The sequence below is a fragment of the Copadichromis virginalis genome, linkage group LG17, assembly GCF_057382275.1.
Source record: "Copadichromis virginalis isolate Kocher_CV1m ecotype Utaka linkage group LG17, C_Virginalis_male_GT1.1, whole genome shotgun sequence".
In the NCBI taxonomy this organism is placed as follows: domain Eukaryota; kingdom Metazoa; phylum Chordata; class Actinopteri; order Cichliformes; family Cichlidae; genus Copadichromis; species Copadichromis virginalis.
In genome coordinates, this window is record NC_140634.1 from 16,238,078 (window position 1) to 16,262,291 (window position 24,214).

General features: G+C 40.5%; 3 protein-coding genes and 1 long non-coding RNA gene across 9 annotated transcripts in view; 1 reads left to right on the top strand and 3 right to left on the bottom strand.

The window, feature by feature from the left end:
- The window catches only part of lonp1 (lon peptidase 1, mitochondrial), a 20,060-nt gene extending 15,201 nt beyond the window's left edge, over nt 1–4,859 (bottom strand). Inside the window, exons 1-2 of the mRNA XM_085437369.1 lie at nt 4,272–4,859; nt 3,567–3,655 (exon numbers count right to left, since the gene is read on the bottom strand). Of these exons, the coding sequence (XP_085293495.1) occupies nt 3,567–3,655; nt 4,272–4,802 (620 nt within the window). The 5' untranslated portion in view covers nt 4,803–4,859. The remainder of the gene's footprint in view (nt 1–3,566; nt 3,656–4,271) is intronic.
- On the top strand, nt 4,465–8,659 carry LOC146689175 (uncharacterized). Its single transcript, XR_014916136.1, has 2 exons — nt 4,465–4,524; nt 5,733–8,659. It is a non-coding gene; the product is annotated as an uncharacterized LOC146689175 (long non-coding RNA).
- Nucleotides 8,413–15,186, bottom strand: rsph4a (radial spoke head component 4A). The gene is made up of 7 exons (XM_085437373.1): nt 14,957–15,186; nt 12,813–13,035; nt 10,773–11,042; nt 9,827–10,276; nt 9,539–9,683; nt 9,102–9,219; nt 8,413–9,004 (listed from the first exon to the last, which is right to left on the bottom strand). Exons 1-7 carry the CDS (start codon nt 15,040–15,042, stop codon nt 8,776–8,778), a joined length of 1,521 nt encoding a protein of 506 aa, XP_085293499.1. The 5' UTR covers nt 15,043–15,186; the 3' UTR covers nt 8,413–8,775.
- Nucleotides 15,187–16,137: 951 nt separating this feature from the next.
- On the bottom strand, nt 16,138–23,936 carry dohh (deoxyhypusine hydroxylase/monooxygenase). Of its 6 annotated transcripts, none has more exons than XM_085437057.1 (6): nt 23,879–23,936; nt 23,230–23,336; nt 22,531–22,698; nt 20,401–20,477; nt 17,671–17,926; nt 16,138–17,415 (listed from the first exon to the last, which is right to left on the bottom strand). In XM_085437057.1, the coding sequence occupies exons 2-6, from the start codon at nt 23,333–23,335 to the stop codon at nt 17,105–17,107; spliced, it is 918 nt and encodes a 305-aa protein (XP_085293183.1). In that variant the 5' UTR covers nt 23,336; nt 23,879–23,936; the 3' UTR covers nt 16,138–17,104. The 6 variants fall into 6 exon arrangements, with proteins under 6 accessions (XP_085293183.1, XP_085293184.1, XP_085293182.1 ...); XM_085437058.1 differs by having other exon boundaries at nt 23,230–23,339; XM_085437056.1 differs by having other exon boundaries at nt 23,848–23,932.
- Between the last annotated feature and the right edge of the window lie 278 nt (nt 23,937–24,214).

Sequence of the window (24,214 nt, forward strand, 5' to 3'; positions counted from 1 at the left end):
CCATCAGGGCAGTGTCCAGTTTAAACCATGGCACGAGATGCTGCTCTCAGACAGCAACTGGAAGTCTCCCAGAGCCATCAGAACGCCCTTTATTGGAAAATGGTAGCTGCTAACAAGAGGGCTTCTTATCACCTGTTTCAGGTGAACAACCTTCATGCACAAATGCACGAGAACAAGAGAAATCCTGAGGAAACGATTAAAGACCTCATAGAGCAGCTGGAGGAGGCTTCTAGTAATAAGCCCAATAGCAACAGTGAAGCAATTGTCAAACTTGATGAGGTGATGGTTACCCTGCAGGAGGCTTCACACACACACACACACTCTGTAGGCCTGACGTCCTCTAAGGAGGCTGAATTTGAGGTCCAATGTAGGAATCAACAAGAGCAGATAGAGATGCTCCAGAAACAGCTCCTAGCAGCTGAAAATCAACTCAAAGAACAGGACATTAAACATAGGCAGGAGCAGGAGACAGTCAACACAGAAATCAGTGACCTCAAATCCCAGCTCTGCTCCAACAAGGCCCTTCGTGATTTGAAGGTAGAGACTCTTAAGTGGGAGCTGAAAGAAGCCAAAGCTTCCTCACTTAAAATCCCACAGCAGCAAAAAGAACAAAATTCCACCGATGCAAATGAAATGTCAAAATCTGAGCCTCTGAAAGAAAAAGACACTGGAGAACAGGAGAAGATGGAAAAAGAGGACTCACTGCCATCTACTGCAATGTCTCTGCAGGAGCCTCAGAAAGAAAAAGACACCACAGAACAACAGAAGATAGAAAAAGAAGAGTCAGCTGCATTGTCTGTACAGGAATCTTTGCAAAGACTATGAGACACACAGAAAATGCTCACTGTGAAGGTGGCTGAACTCGAGACTGAAGTTAAGAGCCTGCCAGAGATTCCGCCAAGTAAGAAGAAGAAGAAGAAGAAGCGGAACTGGCTGCGTCGCCTTTCCACCTAATTGGTCTCAACAACATGTCCTAAAAATCACATTTATATACAACTAAATTGTCAGTGAACATTTGGACCCCACTCGGTCGAGACAGAAGGCCACCCCTTCCTGAGCCCGGTTCTGTCAGAGGTTTCTCCCTATTAAGAGGGAGTTTTTCCTCTCCACTGTCGCCAAGTGCTTGCTCATAGGGGATTTGGGGGCTTTTTTTTTTTTTTTTTTTTAAACACCAACCACTGATAAGCTCACTGACATCAAATTTAGGACTCAGCAGATATGGAAATGGATGATTTGTCATCAAGTGAGGAATCATTCGTTTAAAACATATTTGCTGAGTCATATTTAGTTGTATATAAATAAGATTTCTGGGACACTAAAGCCAATCACAGACTAATTTGGAAAATTGGGAAAAAAATAGATGTGTCATTGTTTCATATAGATTTCAAATAACATACCATTTGATGTCAACATATCTTTGTTACATATGCAGTGCTTGTGGTCTTATATTCTTATGATTCTGTTCATTTTATGAGTATATCCTTCTGCCTTGCTTCACATATTTACTGCTGCTTGGCTAGCTCTAGTCATGCTAGCATCAGCACAGGTAGAAACAGATAAACATCAGAGACATCGCATAGCTTGTGTTTATGTTCAGAGTAGGGCTGGGCCATATCATACCGTTCACGGTAATACCGGTATAATGTTGGGCAACGATAAGAAGATGAAATATCACGATAGAATATGGGTAAAACGCGCATGAGCAGTGCCTTTGTTTTCATATGCACATGGCGGCGACAGAGAATGAGAAGGGCGAAAGTGGACTGCTGAATGAAACGGATGAACCAATCAATCAATCAAGGCTTTATTCGCCACGTGCAGGTTGCCCTGCAGTGAAATAGGACGACCCCCCCCCCCCGACCTTACACACACAACACAGACATCACATGGGGATACAGGTCGGAGATCGGTAGCGTTACAGAAAAAAACCCCACGGAGGACAGCATGAGAACAGGAAACAAAAAAACTCCTCTGCACAAAAAAGCACATAAATGTCCACAGCGTTTGGAAAGGGAGGGGGGATGAGTGTGTGCATATCAGTGTATATGTATGTGTGTGTGTGTGTGTCCAGAGTTCAGCTGAGACAGTTCCTTCGCCCTGCTAGGCTAAGTAAACAGTCTTCCAGCCAACCCAGGTGGCCTTGCATGGAATGGGAAGGAACAGACTAAACACAGTCGTTATCAGGGTGTTTTTGTTTGGCTCCAGCCTTGTGACCGCAGCTGGCGCCAAATGGGTATCCGCATGAACCAAAAGGGTATCCGCATGAATTTGTTTGTAAAAATGCTGCAACTTCAGTGGTGTGGAACTGGTTTAGCTTTCGTCCATCAGATACACAACAAAGCACTATTTTTGGTAGAGCATGCTCGCGGGCCGTCGTTATTACCGTGTTTTTTGGAAAATACGGCACACTTAAAATCAATCCTTTGATTTTTCTGAAAATCGACAGTGTCCCTTATAATCAGGGGTGCACATAAGTGGTCCGCAGGTGCGCATTCGCTGTCAAAATAAAAGACGTGCACTAGATAAGAAGGTGCAACGGCGGAGCCACGCGATGGTTTTACTGTTAAAAACAGTCGTTTGTCTGTCCGTAGTGTGGTTATATTAAATATAAGAGAAAGAGAGAACTTTAAGAAATTCTACAGTGACCACCAAAACAATAAAAAAATATTGTCGTAAACAGTTTATTTTGTGACACCACGAAACAAACGATAGCGTAAAATGAAACGATAGACGTTTTCATATCGACATCCGATATATATCGTTATATCGAACAGCCCTACAGCAGCCTACACCTATTGCAGCATAAGTGAGATGCACAGTCCTGTGCAAAAGTCTTGAGCCAGTCCAGTCTTCTGATGTGAATAAAGTTTAAAGCAAAACTTTTAACAGCTATGAAATCCCTTTCTATTTCACCTGCAATGCTGCATACAGTACAGGTACTGCCGCTTGGGAAACATAATTACCAGGGTTAACCATTTCCCAAAGCCTTTGGTCTCACTGTGAGTGTTGGATAAATGGAATGGAATAGTGTTAGCAATTGCAGTATGTCTTTGTGAGCTTAATGGATCCATCAGACGGACGTCTGAGTTGGCACTGGATGATTCACTTATTAATCACTGCACTATTTTTCTTGGCCCGCATTATACTGTAGCCTGAAGTCTGATGTTGCTCTACAGCGCTCTTTGCGTATTATTTGTCTATACCACAATGATGACGTCGTGAATCAATTAGCATTCAGTTTCCCCCCCAAGGCAAAGGAGAAGTGCTGACATCTGAAAGGATGGCAATTCTATGAAAATGCTTTAAGTAAACAGCTGCTTTAGTAACTTCTTCAGTCCGACCCCTCTGCTGTGATGCAGATGTCAAACTAAAAACGCCACTCAACTAGTATCCTATAGATTAATCCATCAACTAATTGAGTATAACAATAAATTATATTTGTAAAGTAAACTCAGACTGTATAACCACATGGAGCAAAAACACACCACTGAGATCAGTATTCATCTTGAGGCATGCAACAACCTGGTGATCAGTAATTCAACTGGAGAAGTGACTTCCAAACTTACGCATCATCTCTCTTCATGAAGACTCCAGCATATGGCTGAGCCAGACGCACCTTCCTCCTCAGCAGTTCCATCAGTGCTTTGTTTTTAACCTGACATGAAGAGAGAAACATCACACACTGGAATACAATAAACAGTAGTTTCCAGGGGTTGTCTGGAAAATGCCCTTATCGGTTGTGAGACATTTTACTTTATTGACTAAATAAAGAAGAGAAACTAAGTCTTAATTTAAAAAAAAAGAAAAAACAAACAGCAAAAAACAATGTGCTATGCAACAGCATTTCTACCCACTCCTCACACACCTTTGTGGCAGTCACATGGTGTTCTCTTCAAAATGTGTAGTTTTAAACAGACACTGAGATAATAATGGTAATGTGGCATTAAGTGAAATGAAGACACACTTCTACTTCCGAAGCACAATTTTAACAACCTTAATTAACCAGAGTTTACAGGTTATAAAACATATACACTATACATGACTGTAACTAAATGTTCCAAAGATTAGGAGCCACCACTAAAAAATAAAATAAAAGGCTCTATCGCCTCTTCAGTTTAAGACTGGACTTCCTCTGATAACCTAAGGTGTACTAAGTTTTACCGAAGACCGTTTAAATGTCAAATCACTCTCAGTTTGTTGCGTGATTGCGTCACCCTCCCTTCAACCAGACCAAGTAGCGGACAGAATGTGCAAGGTTACATCAGACTCACCTCGATTATCTTGATGAAGCGGGGGAACACCGGGTTCCTGCTAACGGCAACCAGAGGCACATTGGGAAACACCTCGGGGACCATCATGGGGGTGAGAGCCGTCATCTGAACCCCGTTGTAAGTTGCTCCGCCGTCTCCCCCAGGCTCTTCTCCCCCGGAGCTTGCTCCGTCCTCGCCATCCTGTCCAGAGAAGCCCGCACCTGCCCGGTTTCCATACATCCTACGTTGAAGCGTATACGGTCCACAGCTCCGGGTGAGGACACTGTCTTGGAAGTGTGGAACGGCCCCGACACGTATCCACCGGCGAGGTCTGCCGGTCAGCCTGCTGCCAGCTGTCAGTGCTGTGGTGGGGGACATGCATGTTTTCTGTGGGGTTCCGATGCTGGTGTAGAACCGCGCTGGCTGTTGCCGGCTCAGTGGTGATGTCTCGGTCAAGCGGGAGACAACGCCAGGCCAGTGTAGTTTAGCAACAAAAGCCGAATTTCTGTGCAGTTGTTTAGCAGCTCCTATCATTTTGACACAGGTGGCCATGTTTATCTGGAGCCTTCTACGGCTGCACGTGACGATCCGTCTTCCGTCCAATATTGATGACGTAGTGTTGCTCACGCAACGATTCTAGAACAGTGGTGTCAAACGTAAGGTCGGGGGCCAGAATCGACCGAGGAAAGACTCCTATCTAGTCTACCCTAAGGTTTCTGGGGGGGGAATGATGAAGTGCATAGGTTTTTAACTTTAGGTTTTACAGATTTTGTACTGACTGAAGACTTCACCAGCTGGCATTCATACTACTCCAAAATATTTAAGTAATAGTTAAAAAATTAAATGACACACAAACAAATTCCCGTTTTCCCACTATCTAGTACAGAAATTTCTGGGAGTCTTTTGTTTTGATTTTTTTTTTAAAGCAAATCAAAGTTTGTTGAAAGAAAGACAGAAAGCAAGAAGAGAGAGTTTTTGTTTTTATAGTAAAAAAAGAGAACAAAAACTTTATGTTTTATAAAGACAGGTCAGTCTGGGCAATGAGCTAGTAGAACTTTGTAATTTTACACATTTTTCATGAAGAAACACTGGAGACGTACTTTTGAAGCATCTTTTTCTAATACTTATAAGATATCCCAGGGATTATGTGAAGTTAAATGTGTTTACAACTGTGTTGTAAACACACTAAGATATTCTTAGTGTGTTTACAACACATTTAACTGACAGAAATAATTTTTTTATTTTGTTAGTAGATGCATTAATGACAATAATGCATTCATTTGTGTTATGTTTGATACTACTGCTACTACTATCAGTGATAGTTGAGCATTGCTGAACACATCCTATGCCCACTAGGTGGCGATGGAGAGTACCATTTGACCAAATGACCAACTGACGCATAACATGGTTGGAACCACCAGTTAAAATGTAATCTAGATCAATAATGATTATAACCTACTATGTCTTTCCTCTTCCCACTAGGAGGTGCTCTAACTATTGCAGCCAAATGGCACATCAATCTGTTCAGGGCTCGACTCTCATCATGCCCGTGAAGCTTGGGAGAGATTGGCGAATGGTCAAGCTCAACGTGCAGCCATGGCCACACCTTGTCACGAAACTTCAAAAGCTTTGTCATTTAACATCATCGAGGTGGGCCGTTCTATGTAAACTCACAATGTTCACACTGAATCGCCATGATGGTCTGACGGTTATTCTCACCACTTTTGAGGCGGATAGGTTGGCCACGCCCTATGATGATAACTCAAAAACTATGCCATTTGAAATGGTCCAGGGTCTGTAGTTGAGACTGGCCAACTGTCCCACAGCCCAATAAAGGAGATGTGGAAATAGCTTCAGTCTGTTGCAGACTAACGTGAAATTCAATTGATTGATTAACAAGATATTCTTAGTGTGTGTTCTTTCCAGAGGCGTAATAGAAAGTCAGCAGCAGGCCTGAATCAAGTATTACAACATTTTATACATTTTCTAAATCATCCAAATTAGTGCAATCCTGTGACAATGTGACACACAGTTTGTACTTCATTCCATGGTTTTGGTGAAGTACAGTTTAAAACAACTGCGCTTAAAACAACTCCAGCAGCTTTAAAGTTTTAGTTTTAAATCAGCGGGATTAGCCATGTTTTCACGGATTTCGATATTTACAGCATGTTTTCATTGTGATATTGTCAAAAAAGGCCATGAGGTTGATAACAAGAGTGAGCCTAAATGCTGAACCAACAAAGAAACTAATGTTTTAGAGTTTATTTTCACACAAAAGAGTTATGGTAAATACAGGGGAACACAGGGTTCTCTTCCAGATCTGGAGAGTGTGTTATGGTATACTGAGGGAAGAGAGGAGAAATTAGGTAAGTCCGGACTGACGGTACATGTTTGAGGCTGATCAGGAGGTTGTACTGACTCTAAGCAGTTTTGGTGACAGTGCATACTCCATGAAATTAAATGCTATTCATTGCAATATACTGGACATTCACTGATAAGATTCAACATACTGTTTTAGAGAGGTTGAGATTAGATGAACATGGTCCTTCATGAATATGAATGTGTGCTCTTGTGTTATTAAAACAAATGTACTTAAATTAATAGTGTCATCTCTACTCTTCGTCTTGCTCGATGCCAGTAATATAAGGGGTGACGGAAGTTACAGCTATCGTTGTAATCACCCTGTCTCTGGTCTTTTAACTCCAACTACCACAAGTTTAAAGGCTGTAGATTGTAGCCATTACTTTAACACTGTATATAAATGTAACAGGGCTCAGTGCTGGTTTTTACAGTTTGAGCTACTTCAAACTTTACTTGGGAATTTCACATTATCATACTAAAAATAGTAGCTAGGTAGTACTGCTGTAATATTTTCATATGCTATGATGATCTTAAAAGAGCAGAGTTAGGGATTAATACAGTGGGTGATCTTGTTCATGAGAACTCTCTTCTTACTTTTAATCAACTGAAAAGCAAGTTTGGTCTGACCAATAAGGATTTTTTGAAGTACTTTCAGGTAAAGCACGATATTACTTCTAAATTGAAGGATTTTAATGGAGGGTTTGGTCTTTCTCCTACAGAATCACTCATGGTAAAAACTACCCAACTAAAATGTATCACTAAAAAGATTTATAACATTCTCTCTGATCTTAGAATGGATAACTCTAACAAAGTCAAGGGCCAATGGGAATCAGATGTAGGCGTTATAGATGCTGAGGCTTGGGATGAGTTGTGTTGTCGTCCTTTCAAAGCCTTGGCATCTAATTCTATTTGGGAGAGGCAGTTTAAACTTATAAATAGGCTTTATATTACACCCGAGAAGAGGCACATTATGTTTCCAGCTTTGCCTAATCTCTGCAACAAATGTCAGTCTGCTGTTGGTTCCTTTTTTCATTGTCTGTGGAGCTGTGCTGTTATTCTACAGTTTTGGAGATCACTCATAGATAAGCTATGTGTTATATTTAATTGCCGACTGCATCTGGGTCCAAGGACTTGCTTGTTAGGACTAAATGATGAGCTACCTGCCGGCTTTCGCAGCAAAGATCTCCTTCACATACTGCTACACTACGCTCGAAAGTGCATTATGGTACTGTCGATTTCTGATAAGGCTCCATCTATCAACCATTGGCTAGTCTGTGATAAGTATTGTGCCAATGGAAGCCTTCTCTACGGCACTTAAGGACAAACCTTTCCTTTTCTACCGGGACCCTTTTTTGGCCTATCTGGACACTCCTTCTGCTCAGAGGTTGAATTCGGGCTTACGGGATTTAGCCTGGCAACAAAGGGACGATTGTTAACCTTTTTCATTGTTTATTACTATTGCTGTTGGGTTTTCTTTTCTACCTCCCACGTCCTGCCATACATGTAGATGCATCTTTGTCCTGTGTATGTATATGCTGGTGACTGCTGTTTTCCTGCTTTGCAATTAAAAGTTCAATTAATAAAAAAGAAAAAAAAAAGAAAAAAAAAGAGCGGGATTACATCTAGTCATGCTAGCATTAGCCATGTTAGCATATTACATTCAACTGGGGTTGCCAACTTTTTAACTATCAAATAAGAGACACTCTGGCATACCAGAAGCACAATGCACAGCCAGCTGGGCATAGTGTAAATATGTGCTGTATGTTCATAATCATTATCATATAATAAAAATACAATAAAATGTTGGTATATATTTTAATCAACATCTAATCTAAAACAACAAAGTAAATTATAGCAGAAATCACATGGGTATTTCCTTTGAAAAATAAGCAAAAAATATTCAAATAAAGTACTGTAAACAGGCTAAAGTTACCCAGTTTATTATACTACGCAGACCAAACAGCACCTTGTTTTTATTTATTACTCCTCTTATGACTGGACACAAGCACTGGTCTGAGTTTTTCCACAACATCTCATTTTGCATCTGCCCTCTAAATATTAAAATGCATTCTCCTAAACTACATTAAAGGTCCACAAGTAAACTAATTTATTTGACACTGGCTTGCATATCTTTTTTCTTTTTAATTTAATGTCAACTTTTTACTCAGTCATCCTCTTCTTCCTCCTCTTCTGTCGCCTCCATTTCCTCTCGGACAGCCTGTTGCTCCTCTAAAGCTTCTTTCAGGGTCTGTTCCTCCTCCAATGATGGGTCCAAGGCCTCTGTGATTTCGGGAACACTAGGATATTCTTTCTGTGGCAGTGGGAGGACAGGTGGGGTATACCCTCCTCCAGTATACTTTAAACCCCATCCAATATATATGTTGTCAAACTTCCTGTATTAAGAGACAGCACATGGTACTTTGTAATTACACCTTCAGGACATTATGATATCATATGTACAAACAAAGGCACTCTGATTTTCTCACTTACTTTCCACAGGCATACGCATATGCGCCTGGCCAGAGGTTAGAACGCAGCACTGCTACTGCATGCTGAGATGTTAGTGTGGAGGACAAACTAAGGCTCCAGGGAGGAGTGTTGAACATTTCTGAGAAAAAACAGACTCAATATAAATAAATAAATAAATAAATAAATAAATAAATAAATAAATATATATAAATATTTATAAATAAATAAATATATAAATAAGTATATATATATATATATACACACATATATATATATATATATATATATACACATATATATATACACATATATATATACACATATACATATATACATATACATATATACACTCATACATGTATGCTGAATGAAATTTTGGGCAACATTATGACCTTCTCATCAGTGTGAGAAACTAAACTACTGGTTTGCCTGAAAAGTGTCCAAAGTCAAAGACTGACCTGCATCTTGGGAGATAGGTGTAAACATAGGGGGTCCAACCTCTGGCTCTGGCTCATCAGGCTCTTCTTCCTTCTCATCAGCTTCTCCCTCCTCATTAGATTCCTCTCCTGGTTTTACTGCCAAGTTCACCCATGTACAGCGACCCTAAAATCATTTTTTTTTACACATTATTTAAAGGCAATAGAGGCTCCAGCATCACTGCAACCCTGAAGAAGATGGATGGACAAATCCAGACACACTCAATAGGTGAAAGAATGCCCACGAACCTTGTCTGATCAGACCCATACCTGCAGCAAGATGTGTTGAACATGATGCACCCAGTTAGACAAAGACTCAGCCATTTCAGCAGCTGGAATACCCTCAAAGTCTGGATTTGGTTCATAGTTGCTCTGGGATACTTCATCTTCCTCATCACCTTCTTCCTCTAGAACCTGGTAGAAGCCCTGAGGGCTTACTTGTGTGCCAGCAGAGATTCGGGCAATTTGTGCTCGTAAATAGTTAGCTTCATTCCCAGGAAAAGGTGGGTAGCTCACAATTGGGGTGTCCAGCTTCCCAGTGAAAATTTTGCGGATCTGTCGAGCAGCAGTGATCTGTGCAGGACTGACGGAAGGTAACTTTACCCAAGGAAGACCAGGCTCATTGCACACATAGTAAACAAACTTATTAGCACCTGTTCCTGTGGCTTCCTTTGGCACAACTGATGGGGGTTTATAGGTCGACTGAGGAAGTTGATCTATCTGAAAGCAAAAGCACATTTGGACTAAATTAATAATTCACCAATTAATTTTACTTCAATACTTTGTGAAATAATAGGGTGGGGGAGTAGATCCTACCCTTTTCCTCAGCTCCATAATTTCATTTTTACAACTGTTTTTGTATTTTTTTTGATTGTACCATTTTTTTTATCATTGTATTGTTTGTGATATTACAGTATATAGTATATATTGTATATCATAATAACACAGAGTACTGTGTTAATATGATTCACTGTTGTCTAGTACTGTTATCGTGATAGAGCTCCCCAATATTGAGGAGGTACTTTGTTGTGGAAAACAAAGTAGAGAAGTACCTGGTATCAAAAGTAAATGAAGTTTACGTTGCAATGGAGCAGATGACATGCAAAGGCAGAGGAGTGTAACATCAGTGTAAAAAGTAGGAATGTGTTTTTTTTTACTACTCTTTATTACAAGCATATCTAATTCATTTTCAATACCACACTTTTTACTTCCTCACCTCATTCTCCTGAGTATCAGCCTCTCGCTCCTCTTCTTCAGCTGGTTCATCGATGCTATGGTCGTCCCCTTCAACAACAGCTTCAGCAACAATATAGCTGTTCTCTGTTCCCAAAATTTTGCCCCATAGTCGGCATTGCAACAGCAGCTGTGACTCAACAAGCTGCTTGAGAGCAAGAAAAATTCTCTGCATCTCCTCTCTGCCCAAACCCACTCCAGCCTGCTCCAGGTAGAAGCTCAACTCACTCACATTAGGAAGAGGTGTTTCCACCTAAAAAGACCAATAAGCTGTGTTACACAATACAAATTCAGTTTTATATACTGAACAAGTAATACAAACATAAAGTTCCCAAGAAATTAAAAGAGTTATTAAAGATATAATATAAGAGTCATTGGATTAAATTCAGCTGGAGTACAAAATATCTTACAAATGTGTTAAGTAAAATACTACAGGCAGAAACTCCGTGCTCCACAAAGCCCATACACATACAAAAAAACTATTATTATGACCTATTACTGTCCACAAAGTCAATATCCTGCATAAAAACACTAGGAAGGAGTCTGATGATGTTCACTCTACAGTTTTAACCACCTTGATTAGCACTAGGATTAGCACTTTAGTTTAACACAACTTGTAGCAACTCCTTTCCCCCAATGAAGGATGACACTTTACTGATTAATTTTTAGGTGTAATGGCAATAAATCCTCATTTTCACCATAAGAGCTGGAAATCTGTACACAAAAACAGCATATAAGTTAAAATCCACATTCTTCAATCCCATTGACAGAGGTGTATAAAATCAATCACCTAATGAAGCAAATTCTCATGTATTGCAAAATGTCAATTAAAAAGTTATAACTACATATAATGAACTTTATGCATTGCAGGGTTGGAAGGATATTGCCGCTATAGAGAGAAGAGGCTATGTATTTTTTTCTCACCTTCATACAACCTGAGGATTTACTGCAGAAAACGATGTAGCTCAATATTAATATTTTCATTAACAATCTCTAATGGTCAGCATGTCACTGTTGTCTCTAAAAATATGACAAACTAATGCCTCGTTCTCTTCTTTCCTCTGTCTTCTGTCATACACTGACTAGTACTTGGAGTATCACCCATTTGACATCACCAGAACCATCCAACCCCTAGACCAGTGATGACTCTACTTTCTGGGATTTGGAGGCTAGTAAGGAGCTCAGTAAGAAAGGGTGAAGTGGGGCTTCTCCCTAGAGGAGGCCTTAAAAGATCCAGCAGGACAAGTTTCTAGAATCTGAGTTTAGCCCAGAAAAGCTCAGGCGCTGGCTGGTTGTACAGGGGTTAAAGAAGAGGCCTCAACAGGAAGTTGCACAGAGGCCGCAGGACATCTGGGCAGATGGAGTGCCCAGCTCTATCAACCTGGACTCCCACAGCTACAAATGCACCAGTCAAAACCTGAATGACCCGGGACATCACAGCTATGAAGAAGCATAGGATAGCACCACATCTTAAAGCTGATGAAAAGTGACAGTTATTGACAGTTATTTCTACAGTCCAACCTGTACCAAGAACTTCTGATGGTGAGGAAAAAACCTGAAACGGAGCAAGGCAAACACACTTCCCTGGTGAAGTTCAATCGCAGTGAATTATTAGTTATTAATAATCTCTGGCTCTGTTCCACCGCATGTCTTTGATTCCGTCTTCCTCACCTCATCCAAAACCAGTCATGACAGATGGCCATCCCTTCCTGAGCCTGTTTCTGCTCAAGGTTTCTTCCTGTTAAAACTGAGATTTTTCTTCTCACTGTCGCCAAGGCACTTACTCATAGGAGGTCATATGATTGTTGGGGTTTTCTCTTTTTTCTCTGAATTGGTGTAGGATCTACCTTACAATATAAAATGCCTTGAGGCAACTGTTGTTGTGATTTGACACTATAAATAAAACTGAATTGAACGGATCCACAACCTAACCTCATATCCATCACCTTAGCATTTAACAAAGGGACAGATTGCTGTATATAAAAGTTGTAGAACAAACAGTGTAGGTGTGTGTGGTCAATACCAGTTCCTCCTCGTGATCCACATCTTTTGGCCGAGTAAAGAGCAGGCGCTGTTGCTTAGCCAGCTCCACATCAGCTGTAGTCTCTGGAAGATCTTGCAGAGTGCTCTGCATCTCTTCTAACAAACCCCGTTTTACATCACTGCTTATATCCTCTATCACATCCACTGGATTTTGTGGCTGCTCATCCATCAACTTCGTCAGCAAGCGAGTGAGGTGGTCATAACTAGAACATCAGTTACACAGTTTGGTACATATCAACCTATAAATCTTAGTTGTACATATTAGCACACATATTAATACACAGATGCCATATGGTTCCACAAGACATTTTGTCAAAGGTTTTTCATGAGACTATTCTGTTGTATTGCTGTATTATTTCATCTAAACTGCCTTTTCTTTTTACTGCATCTTTAAATGCTGCAAAATTTGGTCTTGCAACAGTTTTGAAGTTCTCACCTCTAAAGGTGCATTTCCCCTGGCAACTCACATGGGCAGCACAATACTAGTTAACATGCAAAAATTTAGCCAGAATTTAATTAGAGTGAAAAAGAAGCTCTTGTGTCACTAAATAAGTCACAGACACCAGTTCCAGTGGTTGTGGCTCAGGATGCCGTGAGCGTACATCTACTAATCAGACCACCATCTATGGGGGTTTTATCCCGAGGGATCATCAGAGATCATCAGATGACGGAAAACTGAGACAATATATACACACAGTAAGTAATTAGGGAGGTGGTAAACATCAGGAAAGATAGCTGCAAACAACTCGGAATTAACGAGACAGGAAATAAAGAAATAATACATGAACTAACACACACACATACAGAAACCCAATATGCGTTCAAATAGCCAATTTTGCTTAGGAAGGTTCCTAACTAACAGACGTGATATGGAAGTATCTGCATGGAGGACATAATAGTATTCTTCAAATACTAAGCTTCAGTGCTTTAATGCTTGCATCCTCTGCATAGCATACTGGACCATCCTTTATGAAAGGGGAGGAGAAACTGAAGAATGCAGAACGTTATTGTATAATGGCATTACAAATCAAATGATAAAAGTGTGCTTAAGGTTCTTTATAACCAGTATTTATTAGTAATGTTCTTTGCTGTAGAGACAAGGAAAGCGACACTGAACATGATACACATAACACTAGAGACTATCAAAATAAAACTGCAAACAGACAGAGGCCAGACACAGGAAGACAAGGGAAACAAACAGAGACAAGACTGACTAAATAAAGGGAATGCAGGGAGGCGACACAGAGACAAGACTAGGAAGACAAACACAAAGAAAGTGAAGACAGAGAGAGAGCAAGAGAGAGAATGACAGGGAAAGAGGGAGAGAGACATGGAGACAAGACAGAGACAAAAACTTGACATTCGCAACCAGACATAACATGCTACACATAGGGGATTGCTGGGGAGGATCCACAGAGACCAAGTCAAACAGGACACGGAAGGAAACGAAACTCAGTGAAATCAGAATGAACTAGATCTAGGGGTTATACAGCTATGGATATCATTACAAAATCTTATCCATAGCCCGATAATGCCCTGGTGCCAATACAGCTTTAACATGTTTCAAACATTTTTGCATATATGTTATTAGTTACATTTGGATCACAGATCAAATGACATCGAATTAAGCAAAGGAGTTATAAAGAAAGGGAGAATGTTGAAATTCAGTGAATGTCTCTGTTTAGGAAAGTTTATTCATGCTTATTGCATTGTACAGCTAACTTTTCAAAAATGGAGGTACTGGTCTTGTAGTGTGGAGGCAAAGCTATGGAATCACAAAACATAATGATACGATTTGGTGTAAATATCATATTATATTATAAATGTGTTCATTATTATAACTTAGATTACATCAGCAAGGAAGCTGATTAAATATTGACCGATAACGTATTGCGAATGGGTGGGATTAAATAAGTGTGCACTTCTTCCCACTGCTTTCGATATGTAACTGAATCAGAACCGGTGAAGCAATGTTGAAATGTATTGGCTTTATTTTGTATAGCTTTTTTTTCTTTTCTAAATGAACTTGTGCACATTGTTTACATGATTGAAATAAATTAACAAACAGACAAGTAGGTCATGAGAGCATCAGATACTAACTAGTACTATAAAAAGGTAACTTACAGGTTCAGGTTGCTCTTTGTGCTGTTTTTCAACATATAAGACTTGAACGCGGCAGCTGACTGCACTCTCTCCTCTTTTCCGTCCATCGTTCGTCAACTACGTCTGAGGTATGGACAGAGTAACGGTTTATACAAGCGTGGAAAAGACTTCCAAAATTTCGTCTTACCGCTTTCTCAATGTACCGCCGTATACAGACTCCAAGGGTTGCTATAGTTACTGTAACGGTGGCGCTCGCTAACAGAGGGCTCTGGTTGCTAGGCTCGCGGATGCACCCTGGCGGTTAGTGATGTGCGACACCACTGCTTGCCTTTGCTATCCGATACCAGGATGTGTTTGGAAAATTAAAACTATACCGTCATAATGAATACAAGACATCATACTTCTTGTTATTATTGTTTAATTAATAAGAATTATTAAAAAGAATTTTTTTAAAAACCACTGAAAGATCAATACGTACATTTTAAAATATTTAACTAACAATCAAAAACAAATGTGCCCGACTGAATATAAAACATTATATAAACATTTTATAGATACATTATATTATCTATTTTATGTATAAAATATTTTGAGTTGTATTTTTATTTTTTAAAGCCTAAATGGCTGTTTTACTGCAAGTATGTGGTCTATTCTAATACACCTAGTCTATATAATCCACTTTAAATCTCGACAATTTGGACAAATTGGATTCTGTAGTTTTAAGGATGCAGGGAATTTCCATTAATTAAACATCAACACAAATCTACACCTAGACATAAATCACTTTCCAAAATTCAGCAACAGTGGTACAAGTTGCCAACAACTCACATTTGTCCTTTTGTACCTGGATAGTGTTCACCTGCAGCACCAAAGGGCTTTGTGAGAAATGCCTGCCTTGCAGTCTCTGCTCTTATTCATCCCAGGGATGTTCGATTGGGTTGAAATCGGGACTCTGTGCAGGTGAAGTTCTTACACACCAAACTCACTCATCCATGTCTTAATAGACCTACTCTGGACTACGCTGACAGGCGTGATAATAAGGATTCTTTATTTGGCATGAAGTCTGTACTTTATTGCTTACTTACTGATGCTTACAAATAAAGCTTTAATTATCTGATGTGCAAAACCACAAGCAGTTATGAGAATTTGAGTTGTAGGACTTGAGGGAAGAAGGTCTTCGTGAAACTCAGGAGAGACATTAGTATGTAAGATAATTTTAATTTTATACAGTTGACTGTAAATAACAAAAAAATTTACATTTAAACTGCAAGCTGTGCTCCATGGTAATTTAGGAGCAAAGTACCAAGAGAAGCACGACAAATCAAGGTCTACGTCACACCACGAATGCTTGTAGCAGACAGTTTAAAATGAGAAGTTTGCATCAAACTGTAGAAGCACAATGCAGGATGAATTCAGATTGAGCAGAGGGTCCTTACTCAATAAAATAGAGGGTCCGGAGGGTTCGCTCTCTCTTTGCCACGCTTTTCTGCCCCATTTTCTTGTTTTGCCTTCTCTTCTGTGTTGTTTTGTCTTTTGCACGTGAATATGTGGAAGGCTCTATAGCCTGGGGTTGCACTGCTTTGTGTTGTCCTGCTGTTCTGTTGGTTGTGACAGTCTGTTTTATCGTTTATATGACTCCATTCAATAAACAAACTCTGCTCTTTTCCAGATGATCTTTTTGAGTGGGCTGATTTTTAGTTGGACATAAAAAAAACTCAATATGCAAGCTGGATAGAGTTGATTACTTTGGCTTTAAAATTTAGGACCCAACAAACCACACTCATTCATCTCCTGATCACCAGTCTGTTTCTGGTGCCATACAACAGAGGCTGGCTGGTTGTTATAGCAGTCCTTCTTTACTCACTCCATTGCTTCTGTGCACGTCTCCCAATGTTGCTGTTGGCTGGGCAGCTTCTCCTCCATATTTGTACTTGGGGATGATTTGAAGGAGCAGCTGAATGATGGGGCAAGAGCAGCAGCTGGTCAAAGGCACAGGCTATTAGGGTGGATGACCCTATATTATCCATGTTCCACCCTTTGTTTTTTTAAATATATTTGGTTTTCAACTTAGCTATATTGAAGTAAAGAAAATATTACTGTTAGCAACAAATTGTGTTTAATTACCTTTAAACACAAGGTGACCTCAGTACTGACCTAAATAATTAAAAATTAACCCTGTAACCTGACCAATCCATCTGCATACTGGAACTGTCCACTGTTTTCATACTCCAGCATGTCAAGTGCAACCTCACAGCTCTCCTTGACAACACGCTCTTGGTCTTCACGGTAACGCTGCAGCACGGCCAGACACTCGTCTTTGCCAATTGAGCCTAGAGCCTCCGCTGCCTCGTGCCGGACCATGGGGTTCTCGTTGGAACGCTCCAAAGCTGCACGGAGGGCTGGGACTGCTGCTGGATGCTGCATCTGCCCCAGAACATAGCCAATCTCATGACGGAACAGAGCACTGGAGCATTGCAGGCCTGGAGGCAAACAGAATCGGATGCACATATTAATTTCCATCTGCGTAGTTCTACATACTTATTTTTATTCTTCACAAGGATTTACAGTTACTGACTTTCATATATGCATATATTTTATTAGGTGCTCAGTAACGACATCTTCAAGTTCCTTGAGTGTTCTAGAACCATAGTTTGCATGTAGTATTATCAGATTAACGATGACTGCTGAGTGAAATAAATGTTCACATAATTGTTTACCATAAAGTTGGACCTTACCGTCTCCTAGTGCCAACACAGCCTCCTCAGTGCCAAGGTTACGCAGGGCAAACATGGCACGGTAGCGGTCAAAGAGTGGCAGGCTTTCATCCAGCAGTGCGGAGCGCAGCTCTGGCACGCTCTTCCTTGCTGCTGGAGGGGCTGGGTCTACAGAGCAGTAGGGGTTTTTATCTGCGTGTCCGTCCTGCAACGTTTTCTCTCCTCCACTCTGAAGCCATTCTAGCCGTCGAACAGCCAGTTGACATGTCTCTGCAACCTGTATAGATTGTCAACTTTTATGTCATTTTCTGTATCAACCGAGTGTTAATAATTGAGAGTGCAAGCTGCAATTTTAGTTGTGGTTTCAAGTATCAAGAGTAACTGAAATTATCACCAAATGTAAACCTCAAAAAATAATAAATGGCATTTGTTTATAAATAAAAATATGTCCAATTATGAAGTTAAAACACTGAAATACTGAGGCAAATGAGATTATATACTGGGAAAGTCAGTGGTTCAGTCCAGGCCTATGAGATCATAGGTGTGAGTTAACTGTCAAGTGTGTGACTGTGCTAAATAAAGCACAGTTGTATGAAGCATGCTAAATGACATATCAGACTTGAATTCTTCCAAAAGTTGAAGTCATATTTACTTTGTCTCTGCTTAGCGTCTCTTAAAGTTCCTCTGACTTACATATTTAATGTTTCTGACAAACAAAGAAACAACATGAGATGATGAGTATATGAGGACCATTATGACTGTATTTTAACCAGTCAATTTCAAACTGCTGCTCTGCTCACATTCAGTTTTTATGACCGTAACATGGTATGTATACCCTCTGAAAATTAGCAAGATTTTGTTACCACTCACTTAGAACTCACCAAATCAAATGGTGGAGAGTCCCAGGTATTTAAACCCTAGTGGGGGTTGTGCCTTAATGTGGCCATTATGCTCACCATGTCTCACACTGACTTTCGTTGTGACAAAACCTGGCACATTGTGCTGCGGCCACCACAAGAAAGTTTTTCCTTCCCACTGTTGCCAAAGCGCTTTCTCATAGGAGGTGATATGATTGCTGGGGTTTTGAATTGAATTGATAAGACAGCTGCAGGGAGTTTATAGATACACCAAGAGTAAAAACCAGTAGACCAGAAAATTCACACTGAATGTTGAATGTTAGCAATTTGAAGGAGTGAAATAAACCAGGAGTAAATGGAACACAGTTTTAGTTACCCTTGTAAACTACTGCTATAACTCCAACACGGCTTGAGCACCTCTGGGAATTTAAGTATTGGGTGGACAAAGTTCCACAGTCCCACATTTTAAGGAAAGTTTCACCAATACAGGAAATGATTGATACAGGTGACAATATTGTTAAGTATATATGATTAATTAGATAAAGTTCTACTGGAAAAACTGGCAATAATTGAAGCAGAGAGCAATAATTTTAGTAAGCTTGCATGTGCAAAGATGATCGATGGGATTGTTCCCATCTGTGTCTTACAATCTGAGGAAATGGTAAAGTGGGGGTGGTTGACCTTGAAAATGGGTAAACAGACATGGGTATCACACTGGTATTGTTGTAAATGTTGCCTAGTAGCAATGGTACGAAAACAGCTGTCTCTGTAATAGAGTGGGAGTGAACAGGATTTATGCTGTAAAGACCACAAGAGTGAAGGGTTAGTTCAATGCCTGTGGACAGATTGTGTGAATCCCAGTGGTTTCGGTGAAGGCAATTTCGCTTGAAAAAGTTCAAAGCAGTTGAGGAATGACAGGTTGTAGTACACAAAGGGAATGTCTTTATTAATGCATTAGCTCTTAAACCAGATGTGCCATTGAACTCTAAACAGCTGAACTTTACATTACTAAATAAAAGGGGGTATGACAGCAAGTCAGAGGTGACAGATTGCTTTCCAGTGGCTGCCCACGAGGTGTATAAAGCCTTGCTTGAGGTTCTCTGACAATATATTAAGTCATTAGTGCCAAGACAGACAACTATTGCAGAGACTTTGTGGTCTTAATGTCCTTCATGTGGGCACCGCCATGTGTCAGACCATAGAGCGATCAACAACAAGCACCAGAATTAAAAGGACGCTCAAGGTGGTGGCAGATGGTGAGCAGTTAGGGGGCACAGTAGCATGTCATCAATCAGATGCAGCAGTAGGAGCAGTAACAGCAGCAGAAATAGAGGTGGCAGTGGCAGCAGCAGTACCCAACAAGACAAGCGCTGATCCCCAACTTACAAGACGGAGTCTTGGATATCATCTTGTAACACTGAGTATACCAGCAGACAATGTCAGAGCAGCAAGCAGTTAATAAACAGGCTAAAAAAATAAATAATAATAATAATGATAATATTTTAAAAAGGCTAGCAAGGAAAACCACACTTCAGGGATGGATTGGAATGCAGTGGTGACACTATAGAGTTGAAGATGTCAAAGTAGAGGGCATAGTTTCTGTACCACCAAAGATTTAATACACTTAGTAAAAGGTTTTAGGAAAAAACTTTAAAAGGCAGCAGGAAACATCAAGAGCAGCCTGAAAGATGGCCGTTAGGAGGTGATGTGACAATAAAGGCATGACAACAACCAGTCAATTCAAATACAACAGTCAATCAAGTTTTTCAGTTACTTTCAAAATTAATTAATATCCTGTTAAATTAGTCCAAGCCTAAATTGTAGGTCTGTTCTGTAGCAGGTAAAATGGAAATCAAGTTGAAAGTTGCAGGCAAGTTTTGTGATATGCTCTTACCTCAATGACAGGATCCTGACTGTACTCTTTCAGTAGGTTCAAAACCACAGAATCACCAATTGCCCCCAGAGCTTCCCCTACAAGTACACAGAGATAGCAGTCAGACTTCAAAACTGCACCGCTGTTTCCAGCTTTCATTTGTTTTTGCATCCTGCAAGTCTCAAAATATTTTCTGAAAAGCATCCATCATGCTTACGCCAGGAAAGTATTGTGAGTTTGCATACACATGTATGTAAACTTATACTTTTCTACACAAACTTATGTTTAGCAGAAAGAGAGTGGTTAAATATTAGCTCACTAACAGTCCCTCATGCCAAATGCACATTCTCAGTTTCTTTCAGTTCAACATGACCTTCTTTAGGGACAATTCTGTCAAAGTGTGGCCTTTTCGCAAGGCACCTAGTGCTCCTTACAAAGACCACTAAAGCATTTTAATGTGGGGGCAGTATATTTGGCTACTCATTTTAGTATTTATTGTTTTGGCAGTCCTTGATATCATTCAGATGCCATGATTGTGTACTGCAGTGGATGGAATTCCAGCTCCACTGTCTGCATAAATGGTCCTTGTGGTGCTCTAGAGACCAGAGCAAGCTAGGGAGAGGATTGCATCTCTCAAACCAGAACCTGCAGTACATGAAACTGGTCTACATGTCATTACTCCATCTCCACAAGGCTGCAGCACAAAAAAAACAACAACGTTGTAACCAGCCCAAAATGGCAAAGCTTCAGACTCAATTGACAAGCAGCTGATTATACGATTATACTGCTTTTTGTCACAAAGTACTTAGCAAAGATACGATTTGTGAAGGAGCAACTAAATTATATTATTTACCGTAATTGTCGGGCTATAAGCCGCTACTTTTTGCACAAGCTTTGAACCCTGCGGCTTTTAGTCAGGTGCGGCTTTTCTATAGATTGTCCATGATTTTTGTGATATCGTAAGACGATTTGTTTTGTTTGTTCCGCTGTTGTACGGCACTACGTTGCCAGGCGGAAGGATCGGGGTTCAAGAGTGGTATGTTGGTCACATGTCCATCCGCCAGGCAACATAGTGCCGTACAAGTAGCGCGAAAAACAAACTTCAAAGTAGCGCTACGCGTTCAGCGGGAGTCGTGGATGACGAGCGGCGATAAACTTGCGAAAAGCAAGTTGTGCTCAACTCCACCGGTGGAATCTGACAGCGTGGAAAAGTGTGCAAACATCCACGATCACCAACGGATTTCGAAGGGCTGGACTGCTGCATGATGAAGAGGAGGACACCGCCACGGCCCTTCAGAGGGTGTTCGACTCTGACACTGACAATGACAATGAGGATTATCTTTGGTTTTGAAAGTGACAACGAAGGAGAGAAGCGGAGAGTGGATGACGAAGCCATCCTGAGCCTGTTCGTTTCCGACACTGGAGAAGAGGACTTTGGTGGTTTTAGTGCGCAGGAAGATGGTGGTGAATGACTGACTTTTCTTCTTGTTAAAGCCGTGTCACTGCACCTGAGCCTAAAAGGTAGTCTGAATCTATTTTTCTGGTGTGCTGTAGGTTACTGTTATGTAATACATTTGTTACTCATTTATGAAGCACAGCACATGTGCAAATATGTACCCATAACTTGATTTTCAAAATATTAATAAAAGGGGTGTGTCTCCAAACAGCCATCTCTTTCCTGACAATTCGCTTTGTGCATATTCTCTTACATATGATAAGTCAATATTGAAACACCTGCGGCTTTTGGTCAGGTGCGGCTAATGTATGTACAAAACAGGATTTTCCCCTGATTTTAGCTTGTGCGGCTAATATTCAGGTGCGCTTTGTAGTCCGGGAAATACGGTAATTGTTTAATTATACCACCTTACCTAAATTACTGTTAGGAAAAAAAATTGATGACACAAGAGAGTAGCTCATTTTCTACTTTTCTGCTACTCTAGGTATTTTACACAGTGCACGTGCGTCTGTATTGCGCGTGTGTTGTAAATACAAAAAGCAGATTAATTGGGAACTTCTGTACTTAGTGCAGCAACAAATGAACACTTGGACACGCACCATCTGTGCAGAGCACAGAGCTTACATAAAACATACTCTGTCAAAATACTTGTGTTGGTAGTACACAGACTCCTCAACCTCATCAAGCATGCTTACCTGCTTCATGCCTAACCATTGGCTCCTGCTGTTTATCTTTGAGAACAGCAGTCAAAGTAGGAATGGCCCGTTTGTCCTGCATCTGTCCCAGGCAGTAAGCCAACTCATGCTTCAGCAGGGCTGATTCATCAGCGAAGGCTTTGCTGATCCATTCTATAGCTTCAGCACCTGACACACACAGATGACACCCTGAATTAGTTCACCCAAAAATCACTACAGGCATTCAGTCACAGCAAATATATTGCAACAATATGCAACAGCTGTGCTGTGATTTCAGTTTACATTAAAAAAAGATCTCTCAGAGAAAAAGAAAAAACTGAATGTCTTGTCTTTCAAACAGTACAGTGCTGCTTTCTGTGATTGAGCCAACCAGACGACGAGGAAAAGACTGGAGGCTGCAAGTCTGAGAACAAGACGTTATTGCAAAGTTTAGGGATTTAAAGATTACTTTTTTCATGTGAGTTTTGTTGGAAAACATAGGGGCTACTAAAATATAGTGAAAGGACAGAAACAACCACAACTACATTTGAAAAAAAAGAAAAAAGAAGAAACTGAATGTGTGGGGTGAGTCCCACCCCTACAAACCAATGTTGGAGTCCTAAATACTACTGCAAATCTTGAGTACTGTTACTTAGCTGAGTGCTTTTGTCATTTATCCAGTTTTTGAAAATAAAAAACTCTGTGGTCCTGGTGTTTTACCTCCCAGGTTCCTCAGGGTAAATAAAGCTCTGAACCGCTTGGTCAGGTCCTGTCTCGGGTCCACCAGATGCTGTCCTATTGATGCAACGTTCTCGACAGTAGCCATGCTGCTGGAAAGAGAGCAACACACTTATGACTCTTGGACCTGTAAACTTAGAGCAATGTGAAAGCTTTTTTGTCTTACTAATATTCAAGTCTTATTTATCTTATTTATGCTAAAAATCTAAAACTGCTAGGTGAGAACAAAACGGTTATATAGACTATAACCAAGACATATGAGGATTTTGACTAAATACCTCGAGTCCAGGCCAATATTAAAACCAGCTGCGGAGGATATAGTATTTAGATATCGTTTCTGTCCACGGCCCGCAGCTAACTCTGTACTTTATATGATGTATTATTGATCTTTTTCACGCTTCTCTCCTTCCTGGTGAACACCGCTGTCACTTCACTACATTCCGGTGTCTCGCGCCTGAGTCGGGAGCACGCGCTGAGCACACCGGCTTCCACAAATAAACCATCGCCTATCATTGGCTGAACTCTTTCACAACTACCTCACACGGTATTCACTAACTCCACCACACAACGGTGCTCAGTGTAACCATTGTCTAAACATACCAAGCTTCAGTATGTACAGCGTTTCACACACCTCCGTCACGGTCCCCACAGCACAATCCACGGACAGTCGCAGGAAGCGGTTGTGTCCTTCTTCTTTTTTGTTATTTTTGCAGGTGGTTGGAAAACTACGAAATTGTGTTTTGCCGCCACCAGCTGGTATGGAGTGTAGACTCAAATGTCGCTCCAAAAACAAAAAAACAGGGCTATTTAAGAACATAAACCACACACCTTTACAATATTTGGAATGGAGGTAGCAATAGAAAAAAAATCTAATAATGTTGTGTGTGTAACTTTTTTCTTTAGTCGGACAGATAAAGTAAAAAAAAGAAGCTCATGCTATACAATTGTAGCACAATTTACAGACAGT